At 39.6% G+C, this 18,732-nt stretch overlaps 1 protein-coding gene across 4 annotated transcripts in view; it reads right to left on the minus strand.

The window, feature by feature from the left end:
• mtmr14.S (myotubularin related protein 14 S homeolog) overlaps positions 1 to 18,732 on the minus strand; it is an 81,499-nt gene that overhangs the window by 47,401 nt on the left and 15,366 nt on the right. For all 4 annotated transcript variants that reach the window (XM_018259765.2, XM_018259766.2, XM_018259767.2 and 1 more), the window contains 7 exon segments: positions 17,367 to 17,424; positions 17,065 to 17,187; positions 16,390 to 16,463; positions 15,619 to 15,689; positions 12,825 to 12,899; positions 1,628 to 1,694; positions 1,242 to 1,327 (listed from right to left, as the gene is read on the minus strand). In XM_018259765.2, coding sequence (XP_018115254.1) covers positions 1,242 to 1,327; positions 1,628 to 1,694; positions 12,825 to 12,899; positions 15,619 to 15,689; positions 16,390 to 16,463; positions 17,065 to 17,187; positions 17,367 to 17,424 — 554 coding nt within the window.

Genomic DNA, 18,732 nt, shown 5'->3' on the forward strand with positions numbered 1-18,732 from the left:
GAGCTTCCAGATCAACTGGAGAACCCAAGTTTGTGCTGTGGCTCGAACCAGCCCCAATAAAATGCTCTTATGGGTCAAGTCAGTGGGATCTCCACCTACAGTTTGTCAGTTACATTACTCGACACCCCATTGTTGGACCAATCATGTGACTGGTTCTCTGATAAACTTCAGTCACTCTTTACTGCTGTACTGCACGTTGGAGTGATATCAGCAGCCTAACAACAGAACAATGGGAAGGTAACAAGATAGCTGCTCCCTAACACAAGATAAGAGCTGCCTGGTAGATCTAAAAACAGCACTCAAAAGTAAAATCCAGGTCCCACTGTGACACAGTTATATTAAGTAGGAGAAACAACATCCTACCAGAAAGCAGTTCCATTGTGAAGTGCTGGCTCTTTCTGAAAGCACATGACCAGGCAAAATGACCTGAGATGGTGCTAACACCAATATTACAACTAAAAAATACACTTGCTGGTTCAGGAATGAAATGTTATATCGTAGAGTGAATTATTTGCAGTGTAAACAGTGTAATTTAGAAATAAAAACGACATCATAAAAATCATGACAGAATCCATTTAACTATTGCAGTTACTGCTGCTTTATATGGAGAGTTTAGCCATCTGTGCCAGCCTGCCCAACAGTGTGTTTAGATGATGCATATATTGCTCTGAATACAGTGCATGGCAGATATTGCAGCCATTACCCTCAATACAATTGCTATGTGCATGGGCGCCATGGAGCAGAATTATATGCACCTTTGTGCTCTTGCACATGTAACTGGGGCATCAGTTAATAAGCCTGCTAACCTGTATTAACAGTAGGTAATTCTGCTAGGAGTGCATTTCTTCTTCTCAGCAGAGACATGCTTCATAAATATCACTAGATGCACGTTATTATGCGAATGCGATTTTTATTCTTAATTTGTACACAGCCAACATATTACGCTGGCAGAGTTCTCCGTCCCTCAATCTCTCTCACTGGACTTTACAATCTAATCTTTACGATCATATTCATGCCATACTCCAAGAGCCAAAAAACTTGCTTGCATGTCTATGGAATGAGGAAATCATAGGAAATTCCTTGTAGTGACCTAGACAATTCTGGTCAGAACTGAACCTAGGAGTCCCACACTGACATGCACATATCACCCTTGACTAAGTATTTGAGAAACTAAAAGTACACTCTCATACATTAGATAAATAAATGGGAAAAATACTCATTATTGAATGAAATATACTTACAGCCCACAATGACAGCCGCAAGAGTGATATGAAGAGTGGAGTGCGATCCCAGCCAGAAATACAGTGAACTAGCAGTCCACTGTGCTCTGCAGAAAGACAGACATAAAAGAAACAGTTTATTTGACTAAACTATTGGTGCTGTTCAGATGCTCTGATGGACAACCTTACACCAGAGGTCAAGGATAAGCCTCCCTTAACAAAAACTAAATGAGACATGGAAGCAACACCCAGGAGAATGAATAGGAAGTGTGAATTTGTGGCACCTGCTATTGGAAGATTACAGCAGTGCTCATAAGGAAAAGTCTGCCATGTGAAGGAGCTGTAGGTCTGTGAGAATGGCTCAGATTCAGAGATATAGAATTTAAAGAAATTATAATGGCACTTACCATCCCCATTGAGGATATGAATCAGCAGCTTCAGGTAATTCTGCGTTTGCTTTACCAAATCCCATCTCTGGAAGCAGAAAACAAAAATCACAAGTTTTTGATTGATTGAAAGAAAGACAGAATGTAAATTTGGAAATCAACATCTAAGCATGATGAGGAATGAATTAATTACTAACAAAACTAATCTGCTTCTATATCTGCTTTGCTCGCCAATCACACACACCACACATCCTCTCCGAATGCAGCTCTGCAGCCAGAAACACTTCTAAGAAAGGTGGCTATAGACGTTACAATTACGATCTTTCCTGGAAAAAAATATTTCCAAGAAAGATTGTTCGTTTCACACGTGTAGAGCTGCATTCTACCTGTATCTGACAAACTGGCACTTATATGACAGTGTCACACACACTGTAACCTACAGCACTTTAATACCCCTCTGAATTGTTTCTGTAAATTACCCTCCCATTTAGACTGTAATCTCTACGGGTTCAGGTCCTCAATCCTTTTGTCTCCTTGGCACTGAGCGCTTAATCTGTAATTGTAATTATGTTTTATATTTATGTAAAATTGTATTTGTAATAATGCACTTATTGTTACTTATTAATGCAGTGACCTCTTTTTTGTTACTACTAATTTATTGTTTTGCTGTACAGTGCTTTGCCCTCAAGGAGCGCTATACAAATAAAAATATACATACATACATTCAGCATTAACGATGGGTGATGTTCGGGTGCCTTGAACGGCGTCCGACCAAAATTTTCTGGCCAGTCCGATCAACAATCCGACTGATATCCAAGTCTTCTGACGATATCAGTCGGCTCATCTCCTGCCACACACACCGTATATCATGCGAAAATTTGTTTCGTACAATATTATCGATGCGTCTATGACCACCTTTAGTAGGGATGCATCAAATCCGGCCGAATCCTTCTGCCCGGCCGAATCTGAATTTGCATATGCAAATTATGCATAGTCCTCTATTAGAGATGATAAACAGACCGTGGGCAGCAGCCGTGCCAGCTCAATGCAGTAACTGAATTCCTCCTGAGCCCTGAACAAACCGACAGAATGTGTACTCACATATTATAAAGAAAATGACATTGACAAAAAATTTCTACCACTAAAGTAAGAATCCAAACTGAAGGGCTGAAAGAAATATCAAATGATGGGTCATATTCATAGTTCTGCTAGTGGCTCATTAACTGTTAGTTTTCCTAATTTATTTAAAGGAACAGTAACACCAAAAAATTAAAGTGTTTTAATGTAATAAAAATATCATCTAATTTTGCCCTGCACTGGTAAAACTGATGTGTTTGCTTCAAAAAAACTACTATACTTTATATAAACAAGCTGCTGTGTAGCAATGGTAGAAATTGAAAAAAGGCTATATGGCACAGGTTAAATAGTGGATAACAGATCCATCTGTTGTGTAACCTGAGCACTTTCTCCTTTGAATGGCTGCCCCCATGGCTACACAGCAGCTTGTTTATATAAACTATAGTAGTACTTATCTGTTATCTACTGTGTATCCTGTGCTTGAATGGCTGCCCCCATGGCTACACAGCAGCTTGTTTATATAAACTATAGTAGTACTTATCTGTTATCTACTGTGTATCCTGTGCTTGAATGGCTGCCCCCATGGCTACACAGCAGCTTGTTTATATAAACTATAGTAGTACTTATCTGTTATCTACTGTGTATCCTGTGCTTGAATGGCTGCCCCCATGGCTACACAGCAGCTTGTTTATATAAACTATAGTAGTACTTATCTGTTATCTACTGTGTATCCTGTGCTTGAATGGCTGCCCCCATGGCTACACAGCAGCTTGTTTATATAAACTATAGTAGTACTTATCTGTTCCAAAAAGTATAGAACATGGGCACACTCCACATAATGCTTCTGCAGACAATCTTTTGAAGAAAACTTATTTTATTTACGAGATCCCAGCAAACGTTTCGGGGACGTGCCCCTTCATCCAGTGCTACTTACAAACTGTGCAAACAAGACTTTTAAAGCGAGGTGAACTGCAAGCCCCACCTTCCTTAACCACACATTTGACATCATCAAGTTAATTAACATAGTGATAGAAAAACTTCTTTTCATATATAAATATATTATAAAAAAGGATCCGTAATACCTTAATAAGGTGATTTTTCAATACTATTGATAGTCCTTTGGTGCTCATAATCCATACAATCACGTGATCCCTTTGTGTTAAGACTGTAGATAAAAATATACAAAAGATTTTTTTATAAAAAGTCAAAAAATGCAATAAAATCTCAATTTTACAAAAACAGGCACAAACATATTCCCCCACTAATAGAAACAGGAATAACTTAAATCCTCATTGAGTCCCATGGGTGCTAGTGTGTTCAATTTTTCTGTCCACAGAACCTCTTGTTGCAATAGTATTTTGTCTTGGTTACCGCCCCTCATAGGGAATTTAACTACCTGGAGTACTACCAACCATCGCAGTTGTTTGCTGTTATGTCCATGGGTTTTAAAATGTCTACTAACCGGAGTGACATATTTCATTCTATCCAAATCACAATTATCAATCGACCTTTTGTGTTCACCAATACGCCCTCTAATCTGTCTCTTTGTCTTTTCAACGTATGCTTTACCACAAGGACAGCACTACAGCATTGACATGTTAAGCAGGGGTATGTAACATGTCAATGCTGTAGTAGCATTATAAAGGGCAATAAGTTTAACCACCCTTCTAAGGGGTATGAAATTGGTTTGAAAGATTTTGCCACATGTACAACTATGGGAATGATATACATGATAAAATGTCCTTGTGGTAAAGCATACGTTGGAAAGACAAAGAGACAGATTAGAGTGCGTATTGGTGAACACAAAAGGTCGATTGATAATTGTGATTTGGATAGAATGAAATATGTCACTCCGGTTAGTAGACATTTTAAAACCCATGGACATAACAGCAAACAACTGCGATGGTTGGTAGTACTCCAGGTAGTTAAATTCCCTATGAGGGGCGGTAACCAAGACAAAATACTATTGCAACAAGAGGTTCTGTGGATAGAAAAATTGAACACACTAGCTCCCATGGGACTCAATGAGGATTTAAGTTATTCCTGTTTCTATTAGTGGGGGAATATGTTTGTGCCTGTTTTTGTAAAATTGAGATTTTATTGCATTTTTTGACTTTTTATAAAAAAATCTTTTGTATATTTTTATCTACAGTCTTAACACAAAGGGATCACGTGATTGTATGGATTATGAGCACCAAAGGACTATCAATAGTATTGAAAAATCACCTTATTAAGGTATTACGGATCCTTTTTTATAATATATTTATATATGAAAAGAAGTTTTTCTATCACTATGTTAATTAACTTGATGATGTCAAATGTGTGGTTAAGGAAGGTGGGGCTTGCAGTTCACCTCGCTTTAAAAGTCTTGTTTGCACAGTTTGTAAGTAGCACTGGATGAAGGGGCACGTCCCCGAAACGTTTGCTGGGATCTCATAAATAAAAGAAGTTTTCTTCAAAAGATTGTCTGCAGAAGCATTATGTGGAGTGTGCCCATGTTCTATACTTTTTGGAATTTGAGGAGGCTTTTTGTTTGCAGCAGGGCCTACGTGGAGCACCTCCTGTGAGTAATTAAACAGTTTTTCATACGAAACCAGTAATTACGGGGAATGAGTTTACAAGTTTAGTACTTATCTGTTATCTACTGTGTATCCTGTGCTTGAATGGCTGCCCCCATGGCTACACAGCAGCTTATTTATATAAACTATAGTAGTACTTATCTGTTATCTACTGTGTATCCTGTGCTTGAATGGCTGCCCCCATGGCTACACAGCAGCTTGTTTATATAAACTATAGTAATGTTTCTTATTTTTAATTTTTAAAATATTTTATTTGATTTTCATATTAAAACAAATGAAATCAAAATTACAACAAATGTTATGCAGATGAAGAAAATATATTGCATTCGACACAATTGCATGTTATTGTCAAAACTGTATGGCATTCAAGAAAACTAACAAGAACTAACTAAAATGAACTAAACCAGTGTATAGTAGAAACAGATCTAAAACCAGTATCATTCCCTGATTCAGCATGGGAAAAACTTGCTATTGATATTGTCGGTCCTTTTACAGATGCTCCTATAGACTGTAGATTTGCTATAACCTTGATAGACTATTACAGTAAATGGCCTGAAAGTATGTTTGTTTCTCATATAACATTAGCTACAGTAATAACATTTCTGTCTACAGTCTTCAGCAGAGAAGGTAATCCAAAGGAGTTAATATCAGACAATGGACCACAGTTTGTCTCATATGAGTTTGAATCGTTTCTGAGAGAGAGGAATATAGTACATAGGAAATCTTCAGTGTATTACCCACAAGCAAATGGAGAAATCGAGCGATTCAACGGAAGTCTGAAAGAAGCACTACAGACAGCAAATCTTACTGGGAAATCTTGGAAAGTATTTACAACAGAGTTCCCACATAATTACAGAGCAACGTGCCATGCAACAACCCAATCATCTCCAGCTGAATTATTACATGGCAGACAGATGCGCACTAAGTTACACGTTGCAGACATCAAACTTCCACAAAATACTGTGCCTACAAAATCATCTACTGCTGACATTGTGAAACGTCAACAAGCCAAATGCAAAGCTTATACTGACAGAAAATGTAGTGCCAGAGAAGTACACTTTCAGCCTGGATCTTTAGTCAGAATTAAGAAACCAGGAATACTGAAACAAGGACAATCTAAATTTACTACACCACTTGAAGCGAGACGCCAGCGAGGACCATACACATATGAACTGTCTGATGGTCGCATATGGAATGCAAGTCGCCTCGCTCCTGCTAGATATGACTTTGGAGAAGCTCCTTTTGATGAAGGACATTTTCCTACTCCTGATGTCAACTGCAATAGGCCTGAAGAAAGTGAACCCAGAAAACTACCTGCATGGACTGAGGACTATGTGATGTGAATAATGTATATTATTGCTCTAAGATGCATTGCTGTTGTTTACTACATTTGCCCAAATGCTTTCCTACTCCAGGGAGAATATGTGGTGTTTGTGCAAATGGCCTGTAGATGTCACTGTGCTCAGACTGATACTGTGCATACTTCCTGACAGCTTAAAAGTGAAAGTTACTGTTGCGTAATGCCTCTGCTGATAAAGCAGTTATACTCTACTCATCCTCGGCTACCCAAAACTTAACACCTCCAACATTGCTAAAAGCAGTTGTAAGAGACTTGTGTTTGGGCCCTGAGGGGCACCTACCTGCATCTAAACTATGGTAAATGATCCTTACATCAGACAAATGATAATATCTTGCTTTTCTTACAATGACAAAAACTGGGACTGAGGTATCTGTATAAATCACCGACGTTGGTACTACACCGTATATTGCAGGGACTGCCCCCGAAGGGTTTCTGTACAACCTTTAGATGTTGCCTTCATCTTATGTTGTCTGATATCTGTTCCCAAGGAGAGCAAATTCAGCATATTTTTGTGTCCTCCTGCTGAGCTGTGGCCTAATTCTAACTTTTCGGCAAGTCTGTCACTGTGATGTTAAATAACAAAATCTGCAGATCCCTTAGTGATAAGTTGGACAGGACACTGAGGTAAAGTAATACAGATGAAATGGGCTACGTTCAAGCTGCCACTTTGCACAGCTAGGTTCTTATTGGGTGACAGTACCCCGACAGTTTGTGTCACAAAATACAGCAGGCAAAGGCAGCCGGCCCCCTTTGAAATAATACTACTATATGAGGAGCAAATATAATTAATATTATAGAAGCAACTGATTTCTTGTATGAAATGGAAGTCAACAAACGGACAGTGCCATTACATGGGGGGAAAAGTACTTTTATGAACTGTTAAAAAAACACTTGACCTGCAGCCTTGACCCTTTATTTGGTCACAGATCTCCTCAGTGTCTTCTAGTATCCTTATAATTGACAGTAGAGGGTAAATTATCACATTTATTACATGAGATACTCAGAGTTCCCTGTATAACTCAGCCTGCAGCCTTGTGCCTTTATATGGTCAAATAACCCCTCAGTGACTTCTAATATCCTTATCATTTACAGTAGGGGGTATATTATCCCTTATAATACATGAGTGATACTCAAGAGTTCCCTGTATAACTCAGCCTGCAGCCTTGTGCCTTTATATGGTCCTCAGTGTTTTCTAATATCCTTATAATTTACAGTAGAGGGGTATATTATTCCTTATATCACTCATTTATTATAAGGATTAATGTACCCCTACTGTAAATGATAAGGATATTAGAAGACACTGAGGAGTTCTGTGACCATATAAAGGCACAAGGCTGCAGGCTGAGTTATACAGGGAACTCTGAGTATCACTCGTGTATTATAAGGGATAATTACCCCCTACTGTAAATAATAAGGATATTAGAAGTCACTGAGGGGTTATGTGACCATATAAAGGCACAAGGCTGCAGGCTGAGTTATACAGGGAACTCAGAGTATCAGTCATGTATTATAACTCAGCCTTGTGCCTTGTGCCTTTATATAGTCACAGAACCCCTTAGTGACTTCTAATATCCTTATCATTTACAGTAGGGGGTACATTATCCCTTATAATACATGATTGGTACTCAGAGTTCCCTGTATAACTCAGTCTGCAGTAGTGTGCCTTTATATGGACATAGAGCTCTTCAGTTAATTCAGAGTTTTATAACCTTTATAAAAGCATTTGGCCTTTGGTCTTATGCATTATATGGTCACAAAACTCTTTGGTTACCTTTTAAATCCTTATAACTTATAATATGGGTACATTACTGGCTATGTATCCTTATATACAATAGCCCATACTTAAGAATAAAAATATTGTAAATAACCTTGGAGTGCCATGAACTGTATGAAATTACATGCCCTGTTGTCTCGATCCTTTATATGGTCTTTAATTCACAAATTGTAATTTACAATAGGGGATACATTATTCCTTGCAAAGTCTACACCAAGCTATGTCAGTGATGTGTTCCCAGTGGGTATATGAGTGGGAATCATTTTTTTTTGTTTGCCCTTTTCACATTTTTTGCTTAATGAGGAATCACCATGAATGGCTTCCAATCTAACAGAAGGATATCACACATTGTCAAGGAAACCTTCCTAAATAATTCTTGAATATGGCAAGAATACTCTTAATAGTATCAGCAGTGTTCCTTTAAGAACATAGCCATTTCACGTATTTGTGATTTTTTTTCTGCTCTACAACTTGAAGACGGAAATAAATTCAAGGACAAATGAGAGTGAAATGTCTGTGGTTTATAAAAAGGATCAGATAACATCCCAGGAGGCAGACCAAGGTACCTGTGAAATCAGTCTCAATTAGACTTGTCTAAGCAAAACCATTAATATAACCTGCCTGCAAGTCTTCCTGCCGTGCGCTGACCTAGTTTTCTTAGCATTGCACACACCGGATCCCCCATTGCATCCCTGATGGAATATCCCGGAGGCCGCACAAAAAGGAGCTCAGCCAGCCTGATATGAATTAAGCATTATTTAAGAGGAGTAGACACTTATTGTGCCTTGCTTTAACCCCTTTGCCTGTCAGAACAGAACTCAGTGCAGCCTGCAGCGGTAAGGAATGACAGGACCGGAACTAGAGGTAGGCAGAAGAGGCAGCTGCCTAGGGCGCTGGGCAGCTACCTCTAAATTTGTTATCTGTCTAGCCCTAGTCCTTGTTCGCACCCCTCAGTGTTACTCTCCTTCCCTCTGTCACCCACCCCTCCTTCACTCTCCCCTCCCTCCTGTCACCCTCCTCTCCATCGATATACCCACCATCCCCTCCATCACTCACCCCTCCCTTCCCCTCTGCCCTCCATCCCTTCCGCCGATCTCCCCTCCCCTGTCGCTCACCCCTCCCTCCCCTCCACTGCTCTCCCTCCCCTCTGCCGCTCACCCCTCCCCTCTGCCGCTCACCCCTCCCTCCCCTGTCACTCTCCCCTCCATTGCTCACCCCTCTGTCGCTCAAACCCCTCCCTCCTCTCCGTTGCTCACACCTCCCCTCTGTGGATCTCCCCCTCCTCCTGTTGACTCCTTCGCTCCCCTCTCCCTCCCCTCTGTCACTCTCCCCTCCATCACCCCGCCCTTCCCTTAGTCGCTTCCCCTTCCTCCCCTCCGTCGCTCTCTCCTCCCTCCCGTCTCTCTCCCCTCCGTTGCTAACCCCTCCCTCATCGCCATCACTCTCGTCCCCTTGGTCGCTCACCCCTCCCTCCCCTTCGTTGCTCTCCCCTCCGTCGATCTCCGCTTCGTCACGGTCGGGGGGTTAGGCAGGGTTGCCTAGGGCGCCCTGAGGAATGATACCTACACAGCTCTGATCTCTCCATGTTGTCCAGCTAAATGCAAATAATTGTGTTTGACAGCAAACGGATGTTTATTGTAAATAAATTCTGATGTAAAGTAAGAGGATTACACTGTACCTTTAAACTGCACTCTGTATGCAGACCCTTTTACTCTGTCAGCTAGTTGGCAACTGTTCTGTCGGCTACAGAGCTTCAGGGCATATCCACATAGTGGAGATTCAGTAGTTAGCTAGCACGCTGCACATTTCTGTGCCCGCAGGCAACAATCTCCCTTATGACCCAAGCAAACTGGCAACTTTGTTTATTGCTAAGAACAACAAATTGTTGGTAAGATTGTTGCAGGGAGTATCATTACCCTGGCTATCAAAAAGCAGATGGATTTGACCAGTAATGCTTAAACTTACCATCTATGATTTCAGTTACATAAGCAGGCATCACCCGTGGGACGTACTAATGAACCTGACTGCCATTTCCCCACTGCTAGTGCTTGTGAAGTAACTGGCAGCTTGATATGGCTGGAGGGTAGCGGGTCCCAAGCCATAAAACCACATTATCTCACATTATACAGAAATTCACTAGCAAGTTACTAATTTTAATTTCCTCCTGTGACAGCCGCAAGGAGCTGGTCGATCCTGCCTTCACTTCCAATCCCCTACCCTATTGTATAGAACATATACTCATGCAACTATAAGTAAAAAAAAAAACAAAAAAAACACATTTATTATAACAAGTTAAATTAGGGATGAACCGAATTCACTATTTTGGATTCAGCCGAACCCAGAATCCTTGGCAAAAGGCCGAATACCAAACCGAATCCAAATCCTAATTTACATATGCAAATTAGAGATGGGAAAACATTTTTTACTAATCAAATTTGAATGAAACTCAATTCTAGTTATTCTCCCAAAAAACTTGAATGTAAGGAAGGCTATCAATATCTTCAACTGGGTCAACGGACCTCTGCCATTGACTGGTAAATTAATTCGGCAGGTTTTAGGTGGCAAATATTCAAATCAGAACTGTTTCCATGGTCGAGGTGTGATAAATCTCACATTCAAATTTACATTCGAGTTGGTTCTTTTAAATTTTTTGACACCAAAAATTTTTGAAAATTTGAATTTACCCAAACCTTAGTAAATATGCCCCTTTTGCTATTGCTAATCTGATTGACATGTTCCCTAATGCGCACCTAAAAAGCACATTGTACAGCCCACATACTGTTTTCTTCACTTGCAGCAAGTGATGAAATAAATCACTCCTGCACTGTTACAATGAATACATTGTTTTATTCTGTATTTTTTTATTTGTGCCTGTTGTGACAGTACCCTATGGTGCCTCTCATAAAAAGATAGCCGCCAATTCCTGTATGACACATTTAATGTTAAAGTGAGTCAAACAAAAGCAAAATAGAATTGCACACTCTTATGCGGTTATTTATCAAGCTCCGAATATCCGAACCTTGAATAATTCATAGTTTTCAGAGCAAAAAAAAAAACTACGAATTATTCGAGATTTATTAAAGTCTGATGGTCTATAAACTCCAAATCTGAAACCCGGCATCTAAAAGCTCTCGAGGTCCTGTATAAGTCAATGGAGATGGTCCCAGTGTCTGTGCTGATGTCTGTACCGATATTCGATAATTTCGGGGATTTGGAGCAGTAGTCGTTTTTGCAGAAAACTTCTTACAATTCTTACAAAGTTTTCAGAGTTTTGCCCGAACCTATTTTTCCGGGCTTTTTTCTTCATAAATAAGGTCCATTCGGTAATTCAGAGTTGCTCGGAGTTGGATATTAGAAATACTGAGATAAATTCGGAACTTGGTAAATAACTAGGGATGCACCGAATCCAGGATTCGGTTCGGGATTCGGCCTTTTTCAGCAGGATTCGTCCGAATCCTTCTGCCCGGCCGAACCAATTCTGAATCCTAATTTGCATATGCAAATTAGGGTTGGGAGGGAAATCGCCTGACTTTTTGTCACAAAACAAGGAAGTAAAAAATGTTTTCCCCTTCCCACCCCTAATTTGCATACGCGAATTAGGATTCTGTCTGGTATTCGGCCGGATCTTTCACAAAGGATTAGGGGGTTCGCCCCAAAATAGTGGATTCGGTGCATTCCTATAAATAACTCTCTTATTGTGATACAAAAAGCTATTATATATGCACAGTACATTTCATCTCTTCTGCCTGATGAGAAAAACACACTGGACATATAGTTTTTAAACATATTAAAGGGGACCCGTCACCCAAAAAAATTATTCAAAATCTTCTTTTGTCACGTTAGTCAAGCAAAATTAACTTTAATTACACTAAATAAATTATTTGAATCCTGTTTCCTTTAGTCTGGGAATTCATAATTACAGCAAGCAGGCAGGAGCCATTTTGTGGACACTGTTATTAAGACAAGACTTGTATCATTTCAGAATCTTGTTTGTGCACCAGAATGGGGGACCTGATGTCCATCCCCATGCCCTGGCTACACAATTAAATGGTGAAGAGTACAGGGGAATGTGGGGAGAGCAGGGACATCTAGGAAGTGCTGAATGGAAAGTGAAAGTAACTGCCTGCCCTGCCTCTATGCCCAGGGCATAGAGGAGGGGCAGACAATATTTGATTGACAGCTGAGATTTTTAAATGAATGCTTTAATAAAAAATAGAAATTGGATTTCATGTTTAATTTGAACTTTTATTATACAGATTTTAATGTCTGGGTGACAGGTCCACTTTAAACACTTAAAAAAGTGTGCAATATTTTGCCTCAGTTTTTGTTGCAACACATCAGGACTACAACATACAAACTGTAATAGATTCACCTGTAGAAATGAATGCCTACAGTAAGTGAATGGAAAGAGAAGATATTGGCGCTTACCTGGTACTCTCTCCAGTCAATATTCAGGCACCTTGTAAGGGAGACTGGGATATATAATGGAGCATCAACGTAATCCTGGAAAAAAGGAATTGACACTACATTAGCACAGTGGGGCAGACTTACACATTCTAGAAACATAATATGGGTCCAGGACAGTTGTTCTACCATTTTATTGGACCACAACGATAAGCAGGAGCCTAGGCTATTTCTTTACAAGATTGTCCTATAGAGCAGATTGGTTTAACACTGTTAGTTGACTATTAGGAGAAAAAATCCTAATATTCTATATACAATTAAAAATCTGATTGATCTCATACTAAGTCCAGATAAGTCAAGTCATACGTGCTCAGATTTGGTTGAGCAGTTAAGCCTGCACCAGATCAGTCACTGCACGGTGCTAACTGTAGAAGTGAAGGGGAGCTGTAGCCCATCTGAACTTCTTAAAGGAAAACTATACCCCCAAAATGAATACTTAAGCAACAGATAGTTTATATCAAATTGAATGACATATTAGAAGAATCTTACCAAACTGGAATATATATTTACATAAATATTGCCCTTTTACATCTCTTGCCTTGAACCACCATTTCGTGACTCTATCTGTGCTGCCTCAGAGATCACCTGACCAGAAATACTACAACTCTAACTGTAACAGGAAGAAGTGAGGAAGCAAAAGGCTGAACTCTGTCTGTTAATTGGCTCATGTGACCTTACATGTGGTTTGTGTATGTGTGCACAGTGAATCTTACGATCTCAGGGGGCGGCCCTTATTTTTTAAAATGGCAATTTTCTATTTATGATTACCCAATGGCACATACTACTAAAAAGGTATATTATTATGATAATGGTTCATTTACATGAAGCAGGGTTTTACACATGAGCTGTTTTACTCAGTATCTTTTAATAGAGACCTACATTGTTTGGGGGGTATAGTTTTCCTTTAAAAGAACAGTAACATGAAAAAATGAAAGTGTTTAAATTAAGAAAAATATAATGCAGTGTTGCCCTGCAATGGTAAAACTCCTGTGTTTCAGTGGGGTCTACGCACACTAGGGGCCCTATTCAAAGATGGTATGATACGCCCCAGGAATGAAATCAAACATGTTCAAACCCAGGAAGCTCTCCCCTGGTTCTCCTACTTCCAGTTAAGACAAGCCACCAATTTCAGGGGAAACCCATGAATCTTACAGCCACTAAGATAGACTCAACCCTAAGAGCCAACTCCACCAGGAAGCTTTTCATGCTTTACTCGCTCCTCCTAGCTACTATTAAACCCCCATTTAATGCAGTGTGTGTGGCCTGGAGCAGGGACATTCCAGAACTAGAAGAGGAGAATGACTGGGAAGAGGCAAATGACAGGGCATATGTTCCGTATGAACAAACGTGACTCACCTCAATGCCCTAAGTGTAGAGCCTCAGAGGCACCGTATCTCCACCTTATGTGGTCATGTCCCAGAATTCAAGCCTTTTGGCCCAAAGTGGTCAACTACATCCAAGACAAAACAACCTTGCCTAAACTATTAAACCCCAAAGGGCGGCCATGAGAATACTATTCCGTACCCTACTGTTCTATGCCAGGAAATGCATCCTCCTGAACTGGATGTCCCCCCAACCCCCCACACCCAATGGCTGGTTGGACCTGCTAAAAGCAACATTTCCACTGATCCAACTTACCTATACCGCAAGAGGCTGTCCCCAGAAATATGACCTGGTGTGGTGAGAATGGTTGGACACCAGAGAGCAGTGGAGTAACTAGATGATACTGGGCCCCACAGCGAGTTAATTTTAGGGCCCCCAACATATCCTGAGGTTGTCCTGTTTTACCAATATTTATAGAAATTGTATATGAATTAGAGCCTCATGGGGCCCTATACATCCTGGGGCCCCCTGCAGCTGCAGGGTCTGCTTCCTCTATAGTTACTCCACTGCCACAGAGGAATCCTAACCCCAAGGATGTCAAACTAGCAGGGACACAACCACACACACACCCACCGCTCTCACTGCCTATGGGTAATAGGTATAGAATCATAAATAAACCCACCACATGAGGGGGAGATAGCTAGAATTAAGGAAATAGCTGTATAATTGAAGAGTATATTAATGCACGGGACCTCTTTGCTGTACTGAGATTTTTATACTGATTATGGAACTAAAAATGTTTTACTGTTTGTTCGTTATAAAAATGCAAAATAAAAACCTTTACAAACCACTATTTAACCTGTGCCATATAGCCTTTTTTGCATTTCCGCCATTGATACACAGCAGCTTGTTTATATGAACTATAGTAGTGTTTCTGAAACAAACACATCAGTTTTACCATTCATTACTTTAAAATACATCTTTTTTTGGTGTTACTGTTCCTTTAACAGTTCCAATCATTCGGGCTGTTAGTGATAAACGATTAGTAGAAAGGTAGCCTGTGGCCATACAGGAGAACAGCCACTTGTTCGGTATCCATGTGGTTGGCCGGAGCCTGTCAGTGTGAAGCCTTAGAGGATTTATCAATGGTGATGCCACTACAGGCTGATTGTGGATTAGTCAGATTCCCCAGACAGAACAATTAAATAAATAAATAACAGATATAACTAAAATGAAGATCTGTCATTGGTTCTCCTCTGCAATATATTGCCTGTACATAGTTTCCTGAATGATCTCTGTGAATATACAAAGAGTTCCTGCATCATTACTACAGCCTCAGGGAGAATTCAGCTATTAGTCTAGATGTAAAGCTACAGAAATCAGAACACCCATAATATGCTGTGACTGCCATTTTGTATTGCAACTGCCTACTTGCCTGCTTCCAGTTGAAAACAAGACCTTCTGCAGAATAGCCCCGATCCTTGTAATCCTTGAAAAATTCACAGCCTGTGAAGAGAGTAATGAAGATTAATGAAGCCCATTTCATCCATGATTGAGCTTTAACATGTATAAATGGAGAAAGCGCAACAAAGCATTTGTTTTTAAAATGGCTGAAGTCAAAATACATGGAGCCATTTGTCAGTTGAACTTGAAGGGAAGACTGCTGCGCAATCAGTGAGGCTCATTGATAGTTTCGTAGAGATACATACACTTTCCAGAAGTATGTTTTACTCTAAAATTATAGCAGTCTACATTAAGCTATAAATGGAATGTAATTTAATCATATTTTATAATTATATAACAAGGAGCGAACATGCTAATTTCTATCTTGGGAATCACCATTCTTTAAAATTAAAAAAAAGTATCTATAGGTATAAATAAATGGTACTACTTTCCCTTTAGCCACTTACCTGCCCCTCAATGCAGACACCATAACATTTACATTTCTCTTTTTTTTTATTTATGCAAGCCCAATGTGTTTACTGTTGCCAACAAGGTCTATCAAGAATTGCTTCCCAAAGCAGCATTAAGGAAACCATAGCACAAGTGTATGACTGCCCGATTCAGCTTATAATCAAACCAGGGTTATATGCAGGGATTTTGCATTTCTCTCTATACAATGGGTAACCACCATTTTTCCAGTTGTAAGTTACATCAACAAAGAGCTGAATGTGACATAATCAAAAGAAATAATTTAACGTCTCACCTGGATAAGGAACCGATAGGAGAGTGAAGTCTGAATAACGCTGAGCTTTATCCACTTTCTCGGATGAGGTCACGCTACAGGGAAAATATAACATATATATATATATAAATGGAAATAGCAAGAGAGAAACAAAGCAATAGAAAAACAGCCAGTTTTAGTATCTTAGCCTGTATATTTGTCCTAATTTAATATGAAAGCTAGTTATACAGCCCCAAATGTATGGTTGTATCTGTGTTACTAAACCAGAGGTTTCAAAACACAGTTGCATAGTCAGCCAATTGCACTTTAAATCTGTATATCTCTCACCACAGTCCCATTATTGAGGGTAATGCTTTAATTTTTTTCTGGGGGGGGGGGTTAAGGCACAGATAATTAATGTATATTGGAAAGTTATATATAATTCTATATTCTTACAGTAGGCAAAATTTAATTTGGGAGGTTACATGTCTTTAAAATGAACAGGCTACTGGCTGTGGTAGACATCATAGTGGCCCCGTGTCATAACATTTGTCAAGCAATCCCAAGTTTAAATGGTCCTTTTCTTTCCATGATACTACTGCAAGGAATCAGGGAACTGGCACAACCATCCCATTGGACTGAGGACTATTGGCAAAGCTTGGTTTTGCTCATGCAAGTGGAAATACACTTTTTAATACATTAAAAAGAAAAACTTACTTTAATCCAAACTTCACTTTTTTGTTCTCAACCATCAGGTCACAGATGTATCTGACTGAGAGGTATCGTAACAACTTAATGTCATGGCCTCTGACTTTGTCAAAGAGTTGGGAATCACCATTCCTTAAAATGAAAAAAAAAAAAAGAACATTACCAGTTAAAAAAAGCACAAAAGTGAAAGAAATGAATAGATATAATGTAATACGTGAAAGCAAAAGAAGGCCCTCCACAGTATTTGCCACCCCAAGTATATGACGGATCAGAAAAATTTGGCCTCAGTGTTTTTCAGTTGGCATACACACCTGGCCGCTGCATCCTCTTCTGCAGCCTCTGTGTCCGCCCAAGCGTCGTCTGATCCTCCTGAAAGGGATCCGAAAAAGCACTTTATTCAGCAGTACTTTATTCTGATTTAGCACCCCCCATGTGGAAGTCATTTAACTTTCATGCCACATCACTTGGGGTGAATAAAAGCAGAAGAGAACCCTAACTGCAGAGATGAACCCTTTCTAAACTCATCGGGTATGTCTTTAAAGGAACGGTTTTGTGTAAAGATAAAACCAGGATAAATAGATAGGCTGTGCAAAATAAATAATGTTTCTAATAGTTAGTGGAAACCAAGAGAGCTGCAAAGCAGGAAGTAGTGTTCTGGCTATTATGTTCCACATCCAGTCACATACATTACATTTTTACCTAACTAACGATATAAGAAATGTTTTTTTTAGGTTGCACAGCCTATTTACCCAGTTTTTATTTTTATATTGAACAATTCCTTTAACTTCTCTCTTTTCTGATTCAAATTAAATGATATGTAAGAAACATAAAGTGAAAGGAGTTTGGTTGCTTCAATAACAGGATATAAAGCCATAGCCAGGGATGAATTAACCATTTATCGGGCATAAAATCTACAGAGCTCGCTGTCAAGAACAGTCAGTCACTGCTATGGAGTTTACTTCTCAAGAATGCTTTTTGAACAATGCCTCAGTGTGTGATGTCTGAGAAAGACACCCCCACAGAAAGGGGGTTAAAGGAGAACTAAACCCTAAAAATTAATGTGGCTAAAAATGCCATATTTTATATATTTAACTTATTGCATCATCTTAAAGTTTCAGCTTGTCAATAGCAGCAATGATCCAGGACTTTAAACTTGTCACAAGGGGTTAACCATTTTGGAAAGTGTCTGTGACACTCACATGCTCAGTGGGCTCTGAGCAGCTGTTGAGAAGCTAAGCTTAGGGGTCGTCACTAATTATCCAGCAGAAAATGAGGTTGGTCTGTAATATAAGCTGATGCTACAGGACTGATTATTAAATTCTGATGCTAATTGCACTGGTTTCTGTGCTGCGATGTCGTAATTATCTGTATTAATAACTTATCAGCCTTTTATTGTGACATTTATATTCTATGTTTACTGTATATTGTGAGTGGGTCCCTAAGCTCAGTAAGTGACAGCAGCACAGAGCATGTGCAGTGAATCAGCATAAAAGAATATGGGGAGCTACTGGGGCATCTTTGGAGACACAGATCTTTACTGCTAAAGGGCTGTGGTTGCCTTGGGCTGGTACAGAAGCACAAAACATAATGTACAACATTTCTAGCCACTTCTTTATTTAGGCTTTAGTTCTCCTTTAAAGTAGGGCCATTCAATACCCCGGAGTCAGTGGATAACAC

Source organism: Xenopus laevis, chromosome 4S (assembly GCF_017654675.1).
Source record: "Xenopus laevis strain J_2021 chromosome 4S, Xenopus_laevis_v10.1, whole genome shotgun sequence".
NCBI lineage: Eukaryota > Metazoa > Chordata > Amphibia > Anura > Pipidae > Xenopus > Xenopus laevis.